Consider the following 21,874-nt stretch of genomic DNA (forward strand, 5'->3'; position numbering starts at 1 on the left):
TATAACAGGACATTATGTTTATTAGGGGTGGGGAAAAAAATCGATTCACTTATGTATTGCAACTCGATTTAGATTTTTTTAATGCCAGAATCAATATATTTGCTTCATTTGAGTCTATGCTGAGGTAGACGGAAGTTACCGCTTTTATTGTTGTAGTCTGTCCGATAAAGTACAAAACGGCAGAAGGTGTGCATGGATACGACCTGCACTCACACATGTTAAATCCAAAGTGGTAAACACTACACATCCAGTAAAGTATGGAAACACTTTTGGTTTCACACATTGACAGGAAAAGCAGAGCTAGACATCACGGCTAAAACTACATGCTAACTCTGTCATGGACATTATCGTATCGTGGTAACGTGCGGTCAAGCCGGCCGCCACTCTCATCCTACGGGGTCAAATCGTCCGACGCTACAACTGTAGAGCACCCATATACTACCATCTACATTATGTTAAATGCAGTCAAACGGCCCCGATGGAGCTGACCATGGATGTATACAAAGAACATAGCTGACGGGAGAGCTAGCGACGGCCTTGGCAAAGTTAGCGGAAGTATACGCGTGTGACTACGTCCGGTTTTCAAAATAAGGTGTTAACAAAGGAAACTGTATATACAAATACATATATGGAAATAAGATTGATTAGATTATATTTACCAGAAGTATAAAACATTACATGTCCCTTATAAATAAATAAAAAATACCACTAATTTGTTAGGGAAATGTCTTTATTCTTTGACTTTTGGGTTGCTGGAATTTTTTTTTATAAATAATGCCTGACTGATATATTTGACATCTCTGACTACATACATGCTGAAAATCAAGCATTTTTACCGTATTCATTTATATATTTTCCAAATTAAAAGTCCCTACAAGTGTATGATTCAACTCTTTCCCATGGTCTAGTGTTAAAAACGTTAACAAAAATCTCAATAAATCATAATATTGAATCAAAATACTCCCAGCCCCACTTATTACATTTCAGTACAGTATGTTTATCCGACCATTAACTGCATTTTCCATTTTTATTCATCCAGTGATCCCTGCTTGGCTACCGACTGTAAGTACTCAAACAAGTTCCACTTCCACTGCTTGTTTGGGAATTGCAAGTATGTGTGCAAGACGTCCGGCAAGGCCGAGTCCCACTGTTTGGACCACATCAACCCCAACAACAACCTGGTCAACGTCCGTGACCAGTTTTCCTACTACTCTCTCCAGTGTCTCTGTCCCAACCAGGTGAGTGTGGCTTGATAACTCAGCCAGGAGCTGAATCACCTACTGTCATCTCCCCGAGGTTTCTAAGCATGAAGTATGCTATCTATTAGACTGGTATTTGAGGTTATTTGACTCAAGGCTTTCACAACCGCCGCTCCCCGCCTTCCATCTCTGCCGAAAAAGACAGTCGACTCACCCCAGTAATGCCTGTTTATATGTCAATGATGTCATTTTGACTGCCGCATTCTCCTCTCAGAAAAGGCCAATTTAGCTGATATTACCCAATAAATCATTGTCACTTGCACAGTAAACAAGGCTGTCTGGAATAGGGCAAAAATCAGGGGAATGCTTCGCAAATGAAACCTAAATGGCAGCCCCTGCCTGCTCTCATGAGCCCGTATTTGGAAAACCGTTTAAATGAATTCATTAATGTGTCGAAAATCACCCCTCTCACAAAAAGTCCCCCCCTCCTTCCTCCTCCTCCTCCTCCTCCCCTCCTCCCCTTCGTCTCCATCTCCTGAACTGAGCAGATCTTATTTGGCCCGGTCCTTTGGGATCTGGGCCTCACAAACAGATGGTGGTGTACAGACATGTTCGAAAGGAGGGGTTTTTGTGGGAAGCCTAGAAAAAAAAGTGTGCTTAGAAATGTGGGATGTTCCAAATGACCAGAAAGGAAAAAAGGAAAAAAGGGCTGTGAGGTGTTGATTATGTTTTCTGGAGTGTGTCACTTTAACTTTGCACACAAAGAGAGATCAAAAAATATTAATCAACTGCTTTAGCTTTCAAACATTCACCACGATTTGAGTCATGAAATTGGAAATAATGTGTGTTTTCTTCTGCAGCACTGCGAGTTCAGAATGAGGGGCCACTATCACTGTCTGCGGCCTGGCTGCTACTTCGTCACCAACATCACCACCAAGCTGCCGTGGCACGTCAAGAAGCACGAGAAGGCAGAGCGCCGCGCCGCCAATGGCTTCAAATATTTCACCAAGAGGGAGGAGTGTGGCAGGCTGGGTAAGAAAAAAATACTAAGTTCTGATATAATATGAGTTTAGTATAAGTTTTGGCCTGCTTTGTTAGCACCCGCCACCCGCCAAATGCGGGTAAATTGTTGGCGGTGGCGGGTAAAATTGTCTTTGGTGGACAGGTAAAACGCTAGAGATGGGAATCGAAACCTTCAAAATTAACTGGAATTACAATTCAAGTGTAAACCATTTTATTGCAGCAACAAATTGATCAGAACTTAAACAGGAATTCAAATTCTAGTATATAATATGTATAGTATACAAACATAAAATTGAATTGAATAGGTCAGCCCCATTGTCACAGCTATTTGAGTCAGTATCGGCCCGATATCCGATCCGGTATCAGTGCATTCCTACTTGCCTGCCACAATGGCAGGCAGTGCAAAAAGTGAATTTCAGGCCCTGCATGTCAGCTTAAACACTCAGCTTTTGATATTATAATATTCTACCTGGAGCGATGATATGTGGATTAAAAGTATAAAATTGAGAAAGATGTAGATTGATTTTTGGCGGTTGTTGCAAGAGTATATACTCTCCGTGTTTACAAAGGGAGAGAGACCAGTGTTGGCAAACACAGTGTCATGCCATGCTATGAAACAAGTCTGCCTCGTAGGTTTTGTTGCTGTGTTTTGCATATTCACAATGGCACCTCAAGTCCCAGAGGTAGTCTTGCCTGTACACTATATGAGCAATAACGTCAAAGGGGGGCAATCACATCCAGGTTGTTTTCTTCTTCCTTTTGCCCCTGTCAGAAATGAGCAATTAGGTTTGTGTTTGTTAATTATCCGGCTTGTCTGGTTTAGCCTGTTTGTGTTCTGAAGCTGCGCCTCACAGCCACCGCTGCCATCACACAGAAATGAATTAAAAGTGATCTGTTTTTTTCAGGCGGTTACACAAGCTTTTCAGAACGCAGAAACAAAGCAAACAAAAACGGGCCCTAAACAGCTGTTTTTTGTCCCCAGCCTGATCTGCCAACTGTATTGTTTGGGGCTGGGGGGGGAAAAAACAGAAAGGATTACCATCGCTAGCACTCCAGTCATAAAGAATTGATGGCTTGCCAGTATCCATGGCAGCAACATTAAACTGAACACCGCTGATGATGTTACCTGGTTTCTGTCTCACAAAAGGCCCTGCGTGTCACGGGGGTAACTGTTATTTGCTCAACTTTGCGTGTTTAAAACATTGTGTGTGCAAAAGCTATGTGATGACACAGACGTGTTGTGCTCTTAAACTGGGTGCCATGGTTACTGACATGCTAGCACCTGCCCAGCATGTTACTCTTTCAATTATTTCTGCCTGCTTTTAAATAATGGTATTTGATTAACAAGCACAAAACGGAGCATTCATTTAATTTGAAATCATAAAGCAATTAGAGCTAGACCGGTTAAAACACTAGAAAAGAACAGAAGACTATGGAGCAGGCACAATGGAGAACAAAAGGGGAAATGACAATGGAGATACTTTGAAAAATGAATTTAATATGGTAATAATTGTATATTTACTTTGGTTTGCAGGGGTGTGTGCATTATTGGCCCACAGAAAATGAGAATTTATTTATGTAAATTCCTAATTGAATAAAGCATGTCAGTGTAATAAAAGAGCTCCACAGGTTTAGTGCACAGAAGCCTTGACTTGCTCAGTGTGACACCGGAGTGATCTAATATTCCTCCTACATGTACACTCCCAAACACTTTGAAACCGATCCCTCTTTTGTCGGAGCTATATCATGAAATTAAAAAAAACTAAAAATATTTCACTTTGTGTTTGATCTAATCATAACACCGTCGCACTGATGATATTGCGTTCAGCGCATTAGCTGTTCTCAGACGTCTCACAAAGATAAATTAATTTGCAAATGGAGAGAGTTTAAAAAAAACTGCTACTGGTTTTCTCTTTGCAGGTTGTAAGTATAACCAAGTCAACAGCCACTTCCACTGCATCCGCGAGGGCTGCCAGTTCTCCTTCCTGCTCAAGCACCAGATGACCTCGCACGCACGCAAACACATGAGGCGGATGCTGGGGAAGAACTTTGACAGAGTCCCATCACAGGTACAACCATAAACTGTAACATATGACACATGCCAAACTGAAAGGGGTAATTGTCTGAAAATACAGGCTCAACACCTCAGTGATCTAAAACGGGCGTTGAGCCGTTTATTGAAACATATTTTAAGAAAGCCAGGTACATCACACGCCCTTTTACTGAAAGACTAAATTGGGAACATATTGTGCAGACTTATGAAAGTTGTCTAGATTGTCCTATTATTAAGGCTCATGGTTTTGATTTTGCCAGTTTCCACCCAATAATACCCAGATGTTTTAAAAGGAAGTTACATTTTATGTTCCTGGTTGGAGCTGCAAGAAGATGATAAAAAAAAGGCCTTTTTCCAACAAGCACTGCTCTGTAAATCTGGTTATAGAAAATGAAAATGAAAATGAGCTACTAAACTAAAGAGTTTCACTGCAAATGGTAGAACACAGTTCCTCTTAGATTTTTATATAAAAATCTGATTTTCACCTCATTGTTTTATTGTTTTAGCTCAAAATTAAACTATTATTTGTTGGTATCCAAAGTCTTTGTGACTTGTGTACCTAGATTGGTTGGTTTTGGCAGGTTTTTATCGTCAATATGAGTCAATACGATTCTGGGAAAAGCATAACAAGTTCATTCAGGGCAAAAAAGAGTACCGCTCATATCCTGTCATACCAGTCAGTGACAAATCAAATTTTTCACTGTGCAGTGTACTCCATTTCCGAACTTAACCTTTGCAGTACGTCATGTACCGTAAGCGGATTTAAACATGTGGATTTTCTAGTTCTGTTTGTTCTTTTTTCATTTCGAAGCATTCATATAATGACTGAATGACGTTCATTCTTTCTTAAGACGTTTATTCTTGAGAAATGCTTGGTGGTATGCCAAAAGCCAACACCTGCATTAATGACATGTCATATCCGAAGATGTTTGTTTCAGATAATAAGCGGTGAAATCTTTATGGGTAGTAAATTTTGTCTTAAATATAGTCTACATTAGTTAGGCAGACATACAAAACAATAAATGCCCTGAGAGAAAAAGAGACAGAGTGAAAAAGAGAGAGATAGAGAATGGTGTCTCTCTCTAACTCTAAAATAAGAGAGAGAAATCTTGGCATCTGCGCACCAGTAGAAAACAGCTTATTCACGCCTACAAAATGTGCAAAAAAGCACCAATAACCACACACAATGACGATTGAAAACCGCTTATTCACTCCTACAAAATGCGCAAAATTGCACCAATAACAACACAATGACGGTAGAAAACCGCTTATTCACTCCTACAAAATGTGCAAAAAAGCACCAATAACCACACACAATGACGGTAGAAAACTGCTTCTTCACTCCTACAAAATGCACAAAAATAGCACAGTAACCACACACAATGACCATCTGGTGACGGCGCACCAGGACAAAGAAAGAAGAGAAATATTGGTGATGGCACACCAAGATAAAGAAAGAAGAAAGAGAAATCTTGGGGTCAGCGCACCTGTGGAAAACAGCTTATTCATTGATACAAAATGCGCAAAAGAGCACCAATAACCATACACAATGAGCATCTGGTGGCGGCGCACCAGGATTTAAGAAAAAAGAGAAATATTGGTGATGGCACACCAGTAGCCCAACATCACACAAACAAACACATTGCCAATAAAAGGGTTAAAAAAGTAAATAAAGAAATACATTTTTAGGGCTGTACCGAATGTAATTTTTTTTACATTTGAAGCTTTGATTGAGGTTTTCGAATGAAGCTTCAAAATTCTGTCATCATATTTTATGATGTCATTACACTAAACAAATGGGAAATATGTGATTTTGTGTTATTGTGGTTACATTAATGTAATTTAATTTTTTTTAGTGCCGTTACATTGCTGCTAGTCCGCTCCTTTGTGTGCTTTGTGTGCTTTGTGTGCGGCAAACCAGAGAGCAAACAGTTTTTTGCCCGCAGTGAAAATGTTGTTTTTGAAAGGCTAAATGCCAACAAATATGGATTGAAGCAGAACCCAATGTTTCTGTAAGTTGTTAATCATAATAATTTGAATTCAACGTTATGAATGAAGTTTCAAACTATTTGGTACAGCCCTAATATATATATTTATTTATTTATTTTATGACTTTTAAAAGGAGGCATTTACTTTATCTGTAGACAAACTCCATGCGCCTGACCCTCTGGACAAAGATGTCAATGACAGATGCGGTGGTAGATCCTGGAGATCATTGTGTCTGTCAAAAAAATAAGCCGATGCACAGGCATCATTCTTCAGACTGTTTGTGAACAAGTATAATCCCACCAAATCAGACTTTTATCAGATCAAAGAATTTTGCCTATCTGGACAGGCTCTTTAATTTGTCTATGTTAAACTAAGCAAAGGAAACCAAGTTCCTCCAAACAGTCAAACCCGGCTTTCATCTGTACAGCAATGTAGTCAAGAAAATTATACAATAATCTTTTCCTCTCATCTCTGATAAATGTGTTGTGGCAGGTCTCCTTACTGGTCAGTTTTAGTTATTACTTTAGTTATATAATTACTTTTCTGTTCACAACTATCATAAAAACTGCTCTAAATGGAGCACAGGCCAATGTCTATAGTCTTGGTTTGAAGAAGAGAAAACAGCTCATCTGTCAGGTTATAAATGACAGGAGAAATCAGGTGGATGATTTTGAAAGCCAGAGATCAGACTCCTGATAACCTTGGCAAAAGCTTCAATTAAATCATCTGGTTTGATGTGCACAAGGACCTTAAATGTGTGGCTAACTTGTCATCTGTTTCTGCTGCTAACACATGCAACAGTTCCAACATTCATCTCCTATGATTGGCAGCGCTGACGTCACTGCTCTCTGGTTAGCTACCGTTAGCTCTAGCTTGGCAAGCTAAGCTAACCTCGTACTACTCGGTTTAAAAAGTCCTCATATTTTACCTTTTCCGCTGGGTAAGATGCTGCAGGTCTGGTGTTGGTTTACCGTTAGCGAACACCGCTCTTTATTCGCCATAAGACAGCGTTGAAAACCTTGAAAAAGTCAGAAATAACCGCAGAGCCGTTGAGCTAGCCTAGCCGCGTTAGCCGCTAGGTGACGCTGCTGCTCCGAAGTTCACCGAGTGGCGCCGAGCCGGAGCGCGTGCATCACGTGACGTCAGAACCGACTACGCATGCGCACATCAAGAGTCAATGCTGCTGCAAAGAGTATAGAAAATAGCAAAGAGCTAAGCTCCAGTGTTTTTTTTTGACAACAGAAGTTTTCGAGAAATGAAATTCGTAATATTATGAGAATAAAGTCATAATATTATAAAGTAGTAATTTTACGTGCTATTTTATTTTTTTCTCGTAAAGTTATGACTTTACTCTCGTAATATTACGACTTTATTTCTTGTAAAGTTATGACTTTACTCTCATAATATTACAACTTTTTCTGGTAAAGTTATGACTTTATTCTTGTTATATTACGACTTTTTTTTTTTACAACAGCCGCTGTTGCCATTTTGGATTAAAAAACGCTTATCATATTTATAATATTTTATTGATCAACACAGGTTATTTTTTATTTTATTTTTTGGGCGTTTTTCAAGCCTTTATTTTATAGGACAGTGGATAGTCTAGAAAGGGGGAGAGAGAGAGATAGATAGATGGATGGATAGATGGATGGATAGATAGATAGATAGATAGATAGATAGATAGATAGATAGATAGATAGATAGATAGATAGTAACTTTATTGATCCAGAGGGAAATTCAAGTTTCCAGCATCACAGTTCCATAGTGCAAAACATGTTAGTAAAAAGGCAGTAAAAAAGTAGAAGAAGCAAAGAGACAGACATTTTGACAGAATATGACAGGAGAATAGAAATAATTTTGTTTTACTTCGGGACAGCAGACGTTTTACTTTGCGTCCGGTAGTCGCTTTCAGTTGTTTTTAGGTTATTTTTAGGAATATGTGGCAAAAAGGAGCATACTATGCAACTCTGACTGGTTTTACTGGAGTATGTGTAATCACAGACAAATTATGAAAAATGTAATTAATTAAATAAATAAATACAATTCATAACATGATGAATTGTGAGTATGAAGACATTGGACAATAAATACATCATGCAATCTTAACATTTCTTTTAAATTTTGGTGAGGCACTGCCTACTCTATCTACCCTGACCACACATCATTTACAATGAAGATTATTTGTTTTCCAGGTGATGCCACTCGGTCAGAGGGCCGACGGCATGATCGGGGGCCATTCTGGTGTCAACTCCAGCTTCTCTTCCAGCATCATGGATGAGACCGATGATTACATGGACTACATGGGAGGAGGGGGCAGCCCCTTGGGCCTCTCCTCCGAGTCCTCCAATCAGGACCGGAGCTGCTCCAGCACACCTGTAGGCAACGATGGTTCTCCAGCAGGTGAGAATATGTTTAAAAAAAAATACCCGACAGGTGTCTCTAAGTATCAGCATGTATAGTTTAGTTTATACAAGTATTCTACTCTGACATTCAGCGTCATTCATCATGCTTCACTCAGTCCACATTCATCTACCATACCCAGAAAACCAGTCATTTCATTCTTCAATCATGTATTTTGTGATTTAGTAGTTTGACTTGCAATCAATAACATAATGGCACATCAGTCATAATATATGAGGTTGATGACAATGCTGTATTCTTATGTTCTGAGTCGTGGACAAGGTCTTTTTGCAGTTTGCCTGGTCATCCTCATAAAACATCCATTTTGTACATCAGTGGTTTGAGTTATTGCACTGTATGTAGCTTATTACATTTTCCTTTGGCCAGAGATCATCCCTGTAGCTTTATGTCTACTTTAGCACTTTTCGTAGTTTGAATTGTGGGGAGAAAGGAAAGGAAAGGAAAAGAAAGGAGAAACAGCCTCATTTCCCCTCAAACTTACAGAATAAATGGATTCTCCTCTGCTTTATTTTTATTTTTTTCTAAATCTGAGCCTGCCTGTGATTTTCACATTTCTCCATGTGTTTGCCAATATTATCCACTACTCTCATCATTGTTGTTTTGGCTGGTGTTTGGGTTACTTGTCTTGAATGGGCATCATTTTGTATCATTCTCTTATCTTTTATCTTTCCCTTTTTACCTCCCATCCCTCTGTGTGTGTGTGTGTGTGTGTGTGTGTGTGCGGGTGTGTGTGCGTGATTTGACCCTTGTTTTTTTGTGTACCCGTCTGTGTGTGTTTCTTCCCCTCTTGTCTGTCCTTCACCCTCTCTGGTCAACCTGTCTCTCCAGGACAAGGCTGGCTCGCCACCACTTCTGCTCCCACCACCCCTGCTGACACTAGCGCTACCCAAAATGCACCTCCTTCTTCCCCTCCTCCTCCACCACCACCGCCACCTTCTCTTCCTCCTCTTTCCTGCGCTCCTCATCCTGGCCTACAGTCCCAGGTCCCATCCCTCTCTCCCGCTCTCCTCCGACCTCCTCTCTCCTCACTCCCATACCTCCTCTCTCCATCCTGTCTGTCATACTCTCTGCTCAGCGCCTCTCTGGGAGCCACTCGGAGTGTTGTCATGCCAACCAACACACCAGCTTTCAGCCCCATCATTGCCACTCCGTCTCCGGTTAAAAATGACGTCCCTATAGTGCAGGATGCTGCAGGTACTTATCCCCGGCGCAAACCAACACTGCAGCTGTCACTCTCAATTGAGTCCTGTGCAGTATTTAACTGTGTGATCCAGTCTTTCTCTGCAGTATTGTTGTGGAAAGACGGGGAAATTAAAGGGGCTTCCCAGCATGCAAAACATATAGATAGAAAATGTGCATGCTTACTGATTGGGTACAGTGACAGAACAAATGTGTATGTTTAGCTCACCCGCACCTTTGCGTGTGTTTTAGTATGACTAGGATTTAGAGATAGAGCAGTAAATTTGGCACCTGTAGTATGAAGCCTGGGCCTTGTTTAGCTTCCATTAACAAGGCTGCATCTCTTCAGCAGCCTCTTATTTTAATCACGCCGCAAGTTTTATCGAGGCCCACTGCTTCCTGTCTTGCAGAACAGGGATCACATCATTAGCAGTGACCCCAGGGTGTAGCAAAAGGTGGGTGCCCCCTCATAAAACAACATGGAGATAAGAGGGTCGGTTAAGACCCACAGCTCCGCCTCTGTTTGGAGGCTGGAGACACCCTGTAAAAGTGTCATGTTCCAAAGTCAATCTATCATTTTCCCCCTCCTTTAATCATTCTGGGAATTAGGAATAAAAAAAAAAAATGTGTTTGTGCTTACTCAGCTGTGAACCACTTCTGGCTGAGTAAGGTCGCACATTAGAGTTTCAACCAGGACGGTCTCGCTGTGTAATTTGCTTGTAATTTTACTTTGCGAACCAAGTGATTATTGTTTAATGTGCCTCCTGCCTTCATTCTTTCAGGCAACACCATCTCCATTCCCACGGCAACTGGTGCAAAGAAGCGCTTCTGGATCATCGAGGACATGTCGCCGTACGGCAAGCGCCGCAAGACCGCGTCGTCGCGCAAGATGCTGGACGAGGGGATGATGCTGGAGGGCTTCAGGCGCTATGACCTCTACGAGAACTGCAAGGACCCCGGCTGCCAGTTTTCCCTGAAGGTGACCCACTACCACTGCACGCGCGAGAACTGCGGCTACAAGTTCTGCGGCCGCACCCACATGTACAAGCACGCGCAGCACCACGACCGAGTGGACAACCTGGTCCTGGACGACTTCAAGCGCTTCAAATCCTCTCTCAGCTGCAACTTCCCCGACTGCCAGTTTTCAGGCAACAGCACCCACTTCCACTGTCTGCGCTGCGGCTTCCGCTGCACCGACAGCACCAAGGTGACGGCCCACCGCAAGCACCACGGCAAGCAAGATGTGATCACCGCCGCCGGCTTCTGCCAGTTCAGCTCCAGCGTCGATTGTGAGGTTCCCGACTGCAAATATAAGCTCAAGTGCTCGCACTTCCACTGCACCTTCCCCGAGTGTAAGCACACGGTGGTGGGCATGTCCCAGATGGACTCCCACAAGAGAAAGCACGAGAAGCAGGAGCGGGGCGAGCTGCCGTCTGTGTCGCCCAAACGGGAGGGCGTGCACCACCACCTGGGAGGAAGCGTGTCCACGGTCCCTCCGGCCTCTATGGGTCTTTCTACTTCCTCACCCGGTGGCATCCACGGGTTGTCCCGCAGCATTAACAGCAGCGCTCCCTCCATGCTCTACCCAACGGGCGGCCTCGGGTCCGAGTACAACCACCTGTACCAGCCGTCCTCCATCAGCCTGGACGGCTCCCTCAACCTGGGCACCGACGCCAGCAGCTCCCTGTTCTTCCTGAAGAACGCAGCCGGTCTGGGTCTCAGCGACTCACTGGACCTCAGCAAGAAAATGCACCACGACGCGGCGCGGTCAAGCCACAACCCGGCGCCCCCCCAGCTGGGTCTGCCGGCAGCTCAGGACGACACCACGGGGACGTCCGGAGAGGCCGAAGACGACCTGTCGCCAGAGGAGGAGGCGCACGCAGAGGAGGAGGAGGAAGAGGAGGACGAGGAGGAGGAGGCAGAGCTCAACAGTGACTCGAATGATGATTCGATGGCGGAGCCCGATGGCGAGAAGAACAATGGCGAGAGTTTTGATGCTTCCGTTAACCACACTGATACTTCCCGACTGGAAAAGCAAGACGTTGACCCGTGAAAGATAAACTAGCAGTGACTGTAGGGACTGAAGAAATACTCTGTGTACTATGAACAAACAAAAATGAAAGTGGCCTCATTTATCATGTTTAGAGACTTCAGATGACAACAAAAAAAACAGCGTGGAGAAAAATGATGGCCCAAAAATGATTTATTATGATGTTTACAAGATGACCAACATTATTAATTCAATTATGCATTAAAAGAAAATATGAACGGAGACACACAGAATTAGGCCCTGGTTTACACACGGGGCAGCAATGTAAAGCATTTTACTACACATCAGTCTTTTTGTGTGCGTGCATGTTTGACTTTAATTTATTTTAATTTTTTTCACTTTTTTGTGTGTGGATAAAACAAGAAAAACGTCAGAAAAACAAAAAATCTCTCTATATAACTATATATGTAAGTGTGTGTGTGTGTGTGTGTGTGTGTGTGTGAACGATGATATACAAAAGGAAACTGCTGGCTGTGGATACATAGAAAAAGGGACGTGAATCACTAAGGGGGAAACAGGACGCGTTCAAACATTTGATCTTTTTCTTTTCTGTATAATTATTATTATTAATTATTATGAGACACTGAGAGAAAAGGGAGTTACATTTTGCTTGTTCCCAGCTCTCTCAGATGTTTTTCTTTGTTCTCAGTGACATGTGGAATTGACCAGTAAATATTTGGTCAGTCTCGGCGTCTGGCGAGCCGCCGCTTTTCAACAGTTCTCTGACATTCTGCTAGAAATGTTCGACTAGCACCAAAACCAAGCTCAGTCCTTGTAACTTTAACCCCCCTTTCTGCGGAGGAATCAAGTTTGTGTGTGAATAGTGCACTTTTATATTAGCTGACCACGATGATTACGATGATGATAGATGACTCATGAGCATATTTAAAAAATATTTTTGTTACCATTTGCATCTTTGCATTACAATGTCGTTTTTTGTTGTGTTGTTAGTCAGAAGCATATCGATCTGTAAGCAGGCGAGGTCGTGATTAACGGCCTGGAGAGTCAGGATGTGGAGGATGAGGTGGGGGGGGTGGGGTCAGACTGACCAGAAGAAATGATGAGTCACTCAGATGCAGAGCGAAGGGGGACGACAGAGGAAGCGTCAGGGTGTTTTATGTTGAAAAATTTGCAGACCGAAAATGTCTCAACGGCATTTTGTTTCCACTCACTATGGCTGTGGTTGAGCTCCTGTTGTTAACGGTTTTTATTTAATATTTATGTGACCTTCCAATGAGAAATTTCTAGGGTGTTATTGCACTTTTTAGGTTCATTTTTACCGTCTGAAAAAAAAAAAATGATATATATCTTTTAACAGGGAATTTTTTTTGCTTTAAAGATGTTGTTTTAGTTCACATTTGCTTTAATGCACAAATAGATGTTAGTGTGACAAAGAACTGTTGTTCTGTGATTTATTTAAAGACTGGTTTTTATTTTGCTTCTGTGATTCGACAGTTTGAAGAAAAAAGAAAAAAAAGGAAATGGGAGCGCCAGAAAAAACGGCGCCCTGATGAGAAACACTAATACGGAGTGTGATTTTTAAATGAATTCTTAAGAAGTTCATGGTAATGCTCTCTTACTGTAGTACTAAATTATAAATCTGTCAAAGCTCCCCTCTCTGGTTTATACTGAGCAAATATGTTCGACCGAGAAGTGGACACACTGATCATGAATTATCTCCTGAGCTTGGCATTGGAAATCATAATATAGGGAATAATAATGTGTGTAGATGATATTCCACCAGATATTGTTTTGAGAAGAAAAAAAAAAAAAAAGGTTGTACAGTATTTTCCTCTGTAAAAAAATAACTATATATGAACAAAATGCTCTTTGATGAACAGCTTCCTTTAAAAAGAAAACCGTTAAGAGGAGAAATGAATAATAAAAAGTTAAAAATTCAAATAGCCTCATCATAGTTTGCTTGTGTGCGTGACCTTTTTTAATTACCCCCAGATTTTTTGGGAAAAGTTGTTCATACTGTAGCATTGGCAGATTCCGTTATGTTTGCAGTATATATATATATTTTTTTTCTTTTTCCAAACTATGTCAGAAGCTCAAACTAAAATACACTGATTTGAATTAATTCATCGATGTTTCTGTTTTATTTAACGACTCGTTTTATTCATTGTCATTTTACTATGTGTGTGCTTTTGTTTTTTTTCTCCCCCCACCCCCCCCCCCCCACCTCATTAATTGAAATTCTTGGTTTCTATTTACTTTGCTGTGGGCATGCCTCGTTCACAGACTGAACTGTCTCCGGGGACTCTGCTGCGAAGCAGAGGCGTCACCACGTCTGTTTTGTTTTCTCATCAGATTACTGTCGGGGCTGAGAGACGTTGTGCACTTGAATTCAGCTTATGTGAGTGTGTGTGTGTGTGTGTGTGTGAGGGTGTAAAATAGCAGGATTTGTAAAAAGTTGAAAATAAAGAAAGTATAATTATTAAAACAATACACATGTAGTGATTGATAGTGCTTCGGGCCTGAGGACATTTTGGGTCACGTGTGGAGGGGGAAGGTGCTGCTGGACGACAGCGGGGCAAAAGGTCACGGCGGCGATCTCTCTGTCTCTTTTTCTATCTGTCAGTGACACTACTGAAGTGTGTGTGTGTGTGTGTGTGTGTGTGTGTGTGTGTGTGTCTCCCCCCACGAGAGAGACAGATAGGCCACGGCTGTAAGAACACAGACCTGTGGCTCCGTCCCAGCTGCTCAGAGCTTCGATTCATATTTCACGACCTTGTGCGCCTTTTTTTCCTCTGCTTTGTTCCACTTTAAATCCAACTGGGACACTTTTTCTGTCGCAGAATTTTTTGAAGGAACCAACAAAAAAAAAAAGAATCTGCATTCATGCAGGTAGAGGAATCAACAATATTTGTTGTTGGGGTCGCCCCGTTGTTCACGCTTGACATTGGCGGTGCGAGAACAAGATCAGAGCCGAGGACCATTAGGGAGATTTAGAGGCCTGCTTCTGCTAACAAGATGGCTCTCTGTGTCTTGTTCAGTGTTAACAGGGCACATTTATTTATTTTAGTTTTTTTTAGTTTCTTGCCTTGAGCCATGTGCTGGGTTCTCCTCCCACTCCCTCATGTCACCCAGTGGCCAGTGTGCTGCTTCTCTCTGTCCCCTTCGTCTACAGCTGTTCCTGTCCTTCCTCCTTCTCTTCCTTGTGATGTTTTTTTTTTTTAATAAAAAAAAAAGGAAAAAAAAAATCGGGTAAAGGCATCACCATCTGTCAGCCAGCTGGCATCCTGTATATAATCTACCAGAAAAAAAAAAAAAAGAATAAACATGAAAATTATATTACACAAAAACCAGACGGAAACGACCTCCAAATCCTGCATAGGCTGCTGCCGAAACGACAGATCATTTTACTGTTTTAATTAACAGAGTAAAAAGGATGGTATAAAAAAGTGGTGGGGAAATAAACTGAGCTGTATTTCCACTGCTGGGAAAAAAAATGTAATATGAAAGCCTGCTTACTGCGCAGCGTAGTGGATAAACAGAGCAACATTTTAGACTTTGTAAAAATATATTGCACTTTTGGACTAAAAGCCATCTCCCGTTTGCGTTCAATTTGGCTCCACTCATGAAACATTTTATATGACAAAGTAGACAATGAAGCAATTTTTTAAACGTCTCCACTTGAATTTGTTGCCCTCAGCACTACTATTCATTCTTGTCGTATTGCTTATTTCCACTTGGATACAGTGCTGTTCATCTTCATTGTGCTATATTTATGTTTTTTCCTCTGTTTCTGCATGTCTTATGCAAAGATTGAGCTTTTCACTCAGTGAAATAAAAACGTACTGAACGACTTTAGGCCTGTTTTCAGTGTCCATGTATTTTCTTTTTCAACAGATGCACACTTTCTACCTTTTCACAAAACACACCACCAGGCCGTATATATATTTATATAAGAAGTGCCAACAATGTGTGCGTGCGTGCCGGCCATCGCTGACATGCAGTGGGTTGATGTGCCAGGAACAGGTTGAGTGAGCAGTGTGGGGAGGCGACAGTCGGGGCTGGGAACACATACGACAGGTGTGCGCTGCATATGTGGTCACATGACGCCTATAAGGCAGATTAGGGCCCAAACAGATGAAGCGCTGCTTAATGGCAGCTTTTATTAAGTTCACAAAGCGTGGAGGGAGGGAGGAGGGGGGAGAACAGAGGAAAAGCAGGTGGCTGGGCCTGTGCACTCTTAGATGAAGACAGATATTGTACAGTGGAGTCTGAAGAGGGTAGCCACTGTGGAAGGATTTATGAAGATTTGCCCGCCCTGGACTCGCCGCCTGCCTTGTCCCAACGAGTCCTGCAGTAATACAGCCAGAGAGAGGGGGAGAGAGCTGGGAGAAGCTCACAGAGAAAAATGTGCCGGCCAAGAAGCCGGAGAGTGTGATCATATAAGATAAGATGAAACTATAATAATACCTGCGGGGACGGTCCGTCACTGCTGCAACAAAAAGGGGAAAAGGGCCAACAGGAATAAAGATAAATGAAATCGTATTCATACACACAACCAATAATGACACGATGACACTATAAAAACGCAGATTACATTTAAGATAATGAGCAAAATAGCAGCTGATTGTGATGAACAACTTTGACATGCATTATGAAATAATAATAAATATCAGTACACTTGTAATAGACTATATATAACAGCAGCAAAACCATCATCATATACACAATACTGGGTTTAAAGAAAGCGTTAAGACATAAAGATGTGCATTGACATAATAAAATATATACCTAAATAGTGTATATTCAATTACAGATATATGAAGATAGCTAAAACTGTGCCAGTGGGTTTATACATTACATTTACATTTTTCTATTTGCTATATAAAGTCAACACTCACTATATTGAAATTGTTGAATGTGAGCGTACAGGTGTCATATCTGCATAAAGATGAACCAAACGGCTCCAGGTCGTTAAAGTTGAGGCACACGGGCTCTGATTGGCTGAGTCTGTCTGGACTGTATGTACTTTACAGCGAGACGGCTGCCAACATACACGGAGCACCTGCAGCGCTCCATGTATGTTTTAGGGCCTGAGACAGAGAGACTTCAGTGAGATGTGATCTTTACAATACAGTTCAGTTCAGTTCACATCTCTCTGTAAAACAAACAGACTCTTCACTAGTTTGTTCATCAGTCTGGTTGATGCTTTCAGACTCGCATTTTTGGGGGAAGATATTCCTATTATTCCTGAAGCTGATATTATTTCACTAATAATTGGTTGGAGTCAGACAAATGAGAATTTAATGAATCTTTGCAGTAAAATATTCACCACTTTAATAGCGATGTTCGTAGTCTGATAAACCCACTGCACAATACCCGCTCAGCACCAAACAACAGACAGACAAAGTTAGAGACTAGCCGGTGAACATAGTGGAGCGTTTAGCTGCTAAAGAGCCAGATGTTTCTCTCAGGAGTTGGTGGAGACCAAAAACAGAGCTAAAATGAGAGTGAATATTAGACTTAATATTCACCAGGTGGACAGAAACACAACTCAAATTCAAATCTACAGGATGTGTAAATAAGCAACGGTCTGTGTTGTTTGTGATAATATGTCAGTCTTCTGTTTACAGCTTGTTTCCACTGACAAGCGCCAAGTGGCCAAAAACCAAGATGGCGACGGCCAAAAACCAAGATGGCAATGGCCAAAAACCAAGATGAAGACAGACAAAAACCAAGATGGCAACGGCCAAAAAAAAACAAGATGGAGACAGACAAAAACAAAGATGGTGATGGCTAAAAACCAAGATGGCAACGGCCAAAAACCAAGATGGCAACAGCCAAAAACTAAGATGGCAACGGCCAAAAACTAAGATGGCAACAGCCAAAAACTAAGATGGCAACGGCCAAAAACCAAGATGGCAACAGCCAAAAACCAAGATGGCGACAGACAAAAACCAAGATGGTGATGGCCAAAAACCAAGATGGTGATGGCCAAAAACCAAGATGGCGACAGACAAAAACCAATATGGTGACGGACAAAAACCAAGATGGTGATGGCCAAAAACCAAGATGGCAACAGCTAAAAACCAAGATGGCAACGGCCAAAAACTAAGATGGCAACAGCCAAAAACCAAGATGACGACAGACAAAAACCAAGATGGTGATGGCCAAAAACCAAGATGGCGACAGACAAAAACCAAGATGGTGACGGACAAAAACCAAGATGGCAACGGCCAAAAACCAAGATGGCGACAGACAAAAACCAAGATGGCGACAGACAAAAACCAAGATGGCGACGGACAAAAACCAAGATGGCAACAGCCAAAAACCAAGATGGCGACGGACAAAAACCAAGATGGCGACGGCCAAAAACCAAGACGGAGACAGACAAAAACCAAGATGGTGATGGCCAAAAACCAAGATGGCGACGGCCAAAAACCAAGATGGTGACGGACAAAAACCAAGATGGAGACAGACAAAAACCAAGATGGCGGTGGCCAAAAACCAAGATGGTGATGGCCAAAAACCAAGATGGCGACAGACAAAAACCAAGATGGTGACAGACAAAAACCAAGATGGCGGTGGCCAAAAACCAAGATGGAGACAGACAAAAACCAAGATGGCGGTGGCCAAAAACCAAGATGGTGATGGCCAAAAACCAAGATGGCGACAGACAAAAACCAAGATGGTGACAGACAAAAACCAAGATGGTGATGGCCAAAAACCAAGATGGAGACAGACAAAAACCAAGATGGCAACGGCCAAAAACTAAGATGGCAACGGCCAAAAACCAAGATGGAGACAGACAAAAACCAAGATGGTGATGGCCAAAAACCAAGATGGCTTCAAAACGGCAGTCCACAAACCAAAGGCTGACCTCACGTTGACTACGTCCATTTCTTAAATACAGTCTATGCTGGCAGCTCAGATTTTCGTCGCAGTTAAACTAATAAAGACGTCCATAGTTCAAGTGATTAAACCCAAATTTTCCAGAAAAGGTGCTATATTATCAATTCACAGTATTTTACATCCTCACACAACCAACTCTACAATCATACAACTGTTGTGGCTGTGAATGCTCGAAAGTCTTACACATGGAATCTCTTCATACTGTATATTGGTCACCACTCTCTTTAAGGGATGCAAACAAAAATGTTCAGCTCAACACCGCAAAAGAACCACAAGTAGAGAAGCCTTTTGCATGAAATGAATGACCTGCCGTCTCTCATATCTTTGTCATCAGACACAGCGCAGCTTGTTGTTGTTGGCCCCGCAGGTACACACTATATCACGTATCATGTGTATATGACACGGCCGCACCGCTCATTTTACTGCTCCACTGGCCCGTTTATAGTTCACGTTTTTGGATGAGATGTTTCCCCCTCGTCTCTTTCAGCGCTCTGCCCCAGTTAGACCTCTCTTTAAATCCGCTGCCCTTTGCAATAGATGTCCATTTATCTATTTTTGCATGTGTATGGGCTTATTTTGGAAAGACCTCAGTCACACGGCAGAAAAAAAAGGGGGGCTGTGTGAAAAAAAAAAATCTGCTTTGCCATTGGTAGCAGCTGTTGCTGCTGAGACACCTCTGAGGAAATGGAGAATTGGACACACACTCATCCAATTTACCATTAACAAGACCTTATTGGATGCAGGGCCATAGGAACATGCGGCTTTGCCTTATGTGGCTCTGTTTAGATATGCTGCTGTTCCACGTGTGTGTGTGACCGGGGTCTGAGATAGTCTTGGCATCTTTGTTTGGGGGATCTGAGTGTGGCGGACGTAGTAATCTCAAGGCTGTTAGCGTCAGGCAAGGTGCCCTGTTGTGTTATATATAGCTACTATTAAAAAATAAGGATTTATATTCAGCCACAACACCAAAAATGTAACATGAATAGCAGAAAAAGATGCATTACGTATATAAGAGTGGCCTCAATAATAAGAATTTCCATGTCGATGGAGGAAGCGCTGTTAAAACCATCGGTAGGAAAGTCTGAGCCGTAATATGATAGTTTCAAACAACGAATCTGGTCCACTAAGATCTGCAAAAACGAGAGATTTCCATCCGTTTTATATTTTCCACATTTAAAATCCAACCACACTAAGAGAACATAGCAACCGCTGGTTAGACTAGCGTTGACTTCCTCCAAATATACAAATATATAATTATCCCTCAGATCCTTCTGAAGCACAGATCTACTTCTCTACGAGCTCAGCAGGTTTTCAATGAGTTTTTCTCTTGTGCAACACACCTGTGTGTTTAGTTTCTGGCCGGGTAACTTTTTCTTTCTCTTCTCTTTTTTTCCATAAACACACCTCACATTCTTCAGAGGGCGGTGTATCTACAAATCTTTGTCTTTCAACACATTTTTTCTTAAAGATAACAAAAGCATTCTTCTCACAGTTTTGATGGAACATTCTGTTAGTGAAAACAAACAACGGCGGCGTCGGCGGTGTGGTTATTAACGTCAAAAACCAGAAAAACTGGATTCAACTTTGGCCGGTTGACACAGTAAAAAAGAAGTTGAGCAAACCGCCCGGCAACTGTTGATCAGATCGTCATGGTGATGACCCACATTGTCTTTTTTGCTCTTTGATAAAACAACATGCTTTCTGTTTTCGTATCTGGCAGAGAAGTCAGGGTTTGTTAGGAGACAGGAATTCTTGCTCAAAAGCACTTTACCCGAAATGCTCATCGTGGTTAAGGCGTGACTGCAGGGATGACGTATTGTTGTAGGCCAACCAGGAAGTTAGCATCGCCCTGGTTCCCGCCACAAAAAGCCAATGGGATTGTTCCATTGGGTTTTGGATTGTTGCAGAAATTACGCTCTGTGGCAAACACATGTTTATGGTACTTATACGTTTTGTTCACAAAGATAATCTCCATGAATGAACAGAACTTTTATGATTTTTGAAGCGTAAATGCAATCGCCAGTAAAAAGCCAATGTCAGGCTATAAATAGGGCTGTCAAAGTTAACGCCATAATAACACGTTAACGCAAATTAGTTTTAATGCCACTAATTTCTTTAACGCATTAACGCCACTTGTGATTTTTAGGTTGTAGTGGGCTAAGTTTTAAAGCTACTGGCTTCATATGAAACTAGCTTGTCGTGAAGGAGGCTAAATAACGCTCCAGACTTGTGCTAAATTTTGGTGAGAAAAAACTGACATGGCCATTTTCAAAGGGGTCCCTTGACCTCTGACCTCAGGATATGTGAATGTAAATGGGTTCTATGGGTACCCACGAGTTTCCCCTTTACAGACATGCCCACTTTATGATAATCACATGCAGTTTGGGGCAAAAACCATGCCATTTTTTTGCATGCAGTAGAGGTGTGTCATTTTTTACTATTTTAAAATGATGTATTTCTGGTGTGTTCCTTATACTGCGACAGTTTTCCTAAAATTTAATTTAAAAAAAATGCAATATATCGCCGTGCTTACAGTATCGCAATGTATTGAATCGTGAATATGTATCGTATCATCAGATTCTAGCCAATACAGCCTTTTTTAGCACTTTAGATTATGAGTTATAGATGAAGTTTCCTGAAAATTAAAATGAATTATCTCCACACACTTGACTAGAAGTCCTCTAGATGAGACAATCAGGAGCTTTTGAAATGCTGATGGATATTTGATTCTAAATAAATAAATTCTAGTAAGTTCAAATGAGGACTTAATGCTCACAGAACAAACACAGTTTCTCTATTTCTGTGAGCTCTGTTTGAAGTGAACACATTTTCAGAACGGAGGGTGGGGGGGGGAGGCGGGGGTGTAATGTTACACGGGAGATGTTATTTGGTAAACACGCAGTTGTCATCTTACAAACACAAACAGAATCCAATGGAAAGATTAGCGTTGGCCCTTTAAACAGCTTGTGAAAAACGAGCCTCCTGTCAGCCCTGTTACATAAATGTTTACTAAGAAATACCAAACATTGTGTTCTATTTGTTTTACTTTGCCTCAAGTTTGCCCATTGCCACAGATTAGTCATCCCCCAG

The 21,874-nt window shown here is 41.7% G+C and overlaps 1 protein-coding gene and 1 long non-coding RNA gene across 18 annotated transcripts in view; one reads left to right on the plus strand and one right to left on the minus strand.

Moving 5' to 3' along the window:
• LOC141773262 (uncharacterized) overlaps window positions 1-7,399 on the minus strand; it is a 69,457-nt gene extending 62,058 nt beyond the window's left edge. The window contains exons 1-2 of the long non-coding RNA XR_012595057.1: window positions 7,193-7,399; window positions 6,409-6,496 (exon numbers count right to left, since the gene is read on the minus strand). This is a non-coding gene — a long non-coding RNA (uncharacterized LOC141773262). The remainder of the gene's footprint in view (window positions 1-6,408; window positions 6,497-7,192) is intronic.
• The window catches only part of casz1 (castor zinc finger 1), a 225,604-nt gene extending 210,484 nt beyond the window's left edge, over window positions 1-15,120 (plus strand). For 15 of the 17 annotated variants that reach the window (XM_074645113.1, XM_074645114.1, XM_074645115.1 and 12 more), the window contains 6 exons: window positions 1,040-1,238; window positions 2,060-2,231; window positions 4,143-4,291; window positions 8,457-8,664; window positions 9,514-9,879; window positions 10,647-15,120. In XM_074645113.1, coding sequence (XP_074501214.1) covers window positions 1,040-1,238; window positions 2,060-2,231; window positions 4,143-4,291; window positions 8,457-8,664; window positions 9,514-9,879; window positions 10,647-11,917 — 2,365 coding nt within the window. In that variant the 3' untranslated portion in view covers window positions 11,918-15,120. The remainder of the gene's footprint in view (window positions 1-1,039; window positions 1,239-2,059; window positions 2,232-4,142; window positions 4,292-8,456; window positions 8,665-9,513; window positions 9,880-10,646) is intronic. The other 2 variants (XM_074645118.1, XM_074645119.1) reach the window with 1 other exon arrangement.
• The last annotated feature ends 6,754 nt before the right edge of the window (window positions 15,121-21,874 follow it).

The sequence above is a fragment of the Sebastes fasciatus genome, chromosome 8 (assembly GCF_043250625.1).
Source record: "Sebastes fasciatus isolate fSebFas1 chromosome 8, fSebFas1.pri, whole genome shotgun sequence".
Lineage (NCBI taxonomy): Eukaryota > Metazoa > Chordata > Actinopteri > Perciformes > Sebastidae > Sebastes > Sebastes fasciatus.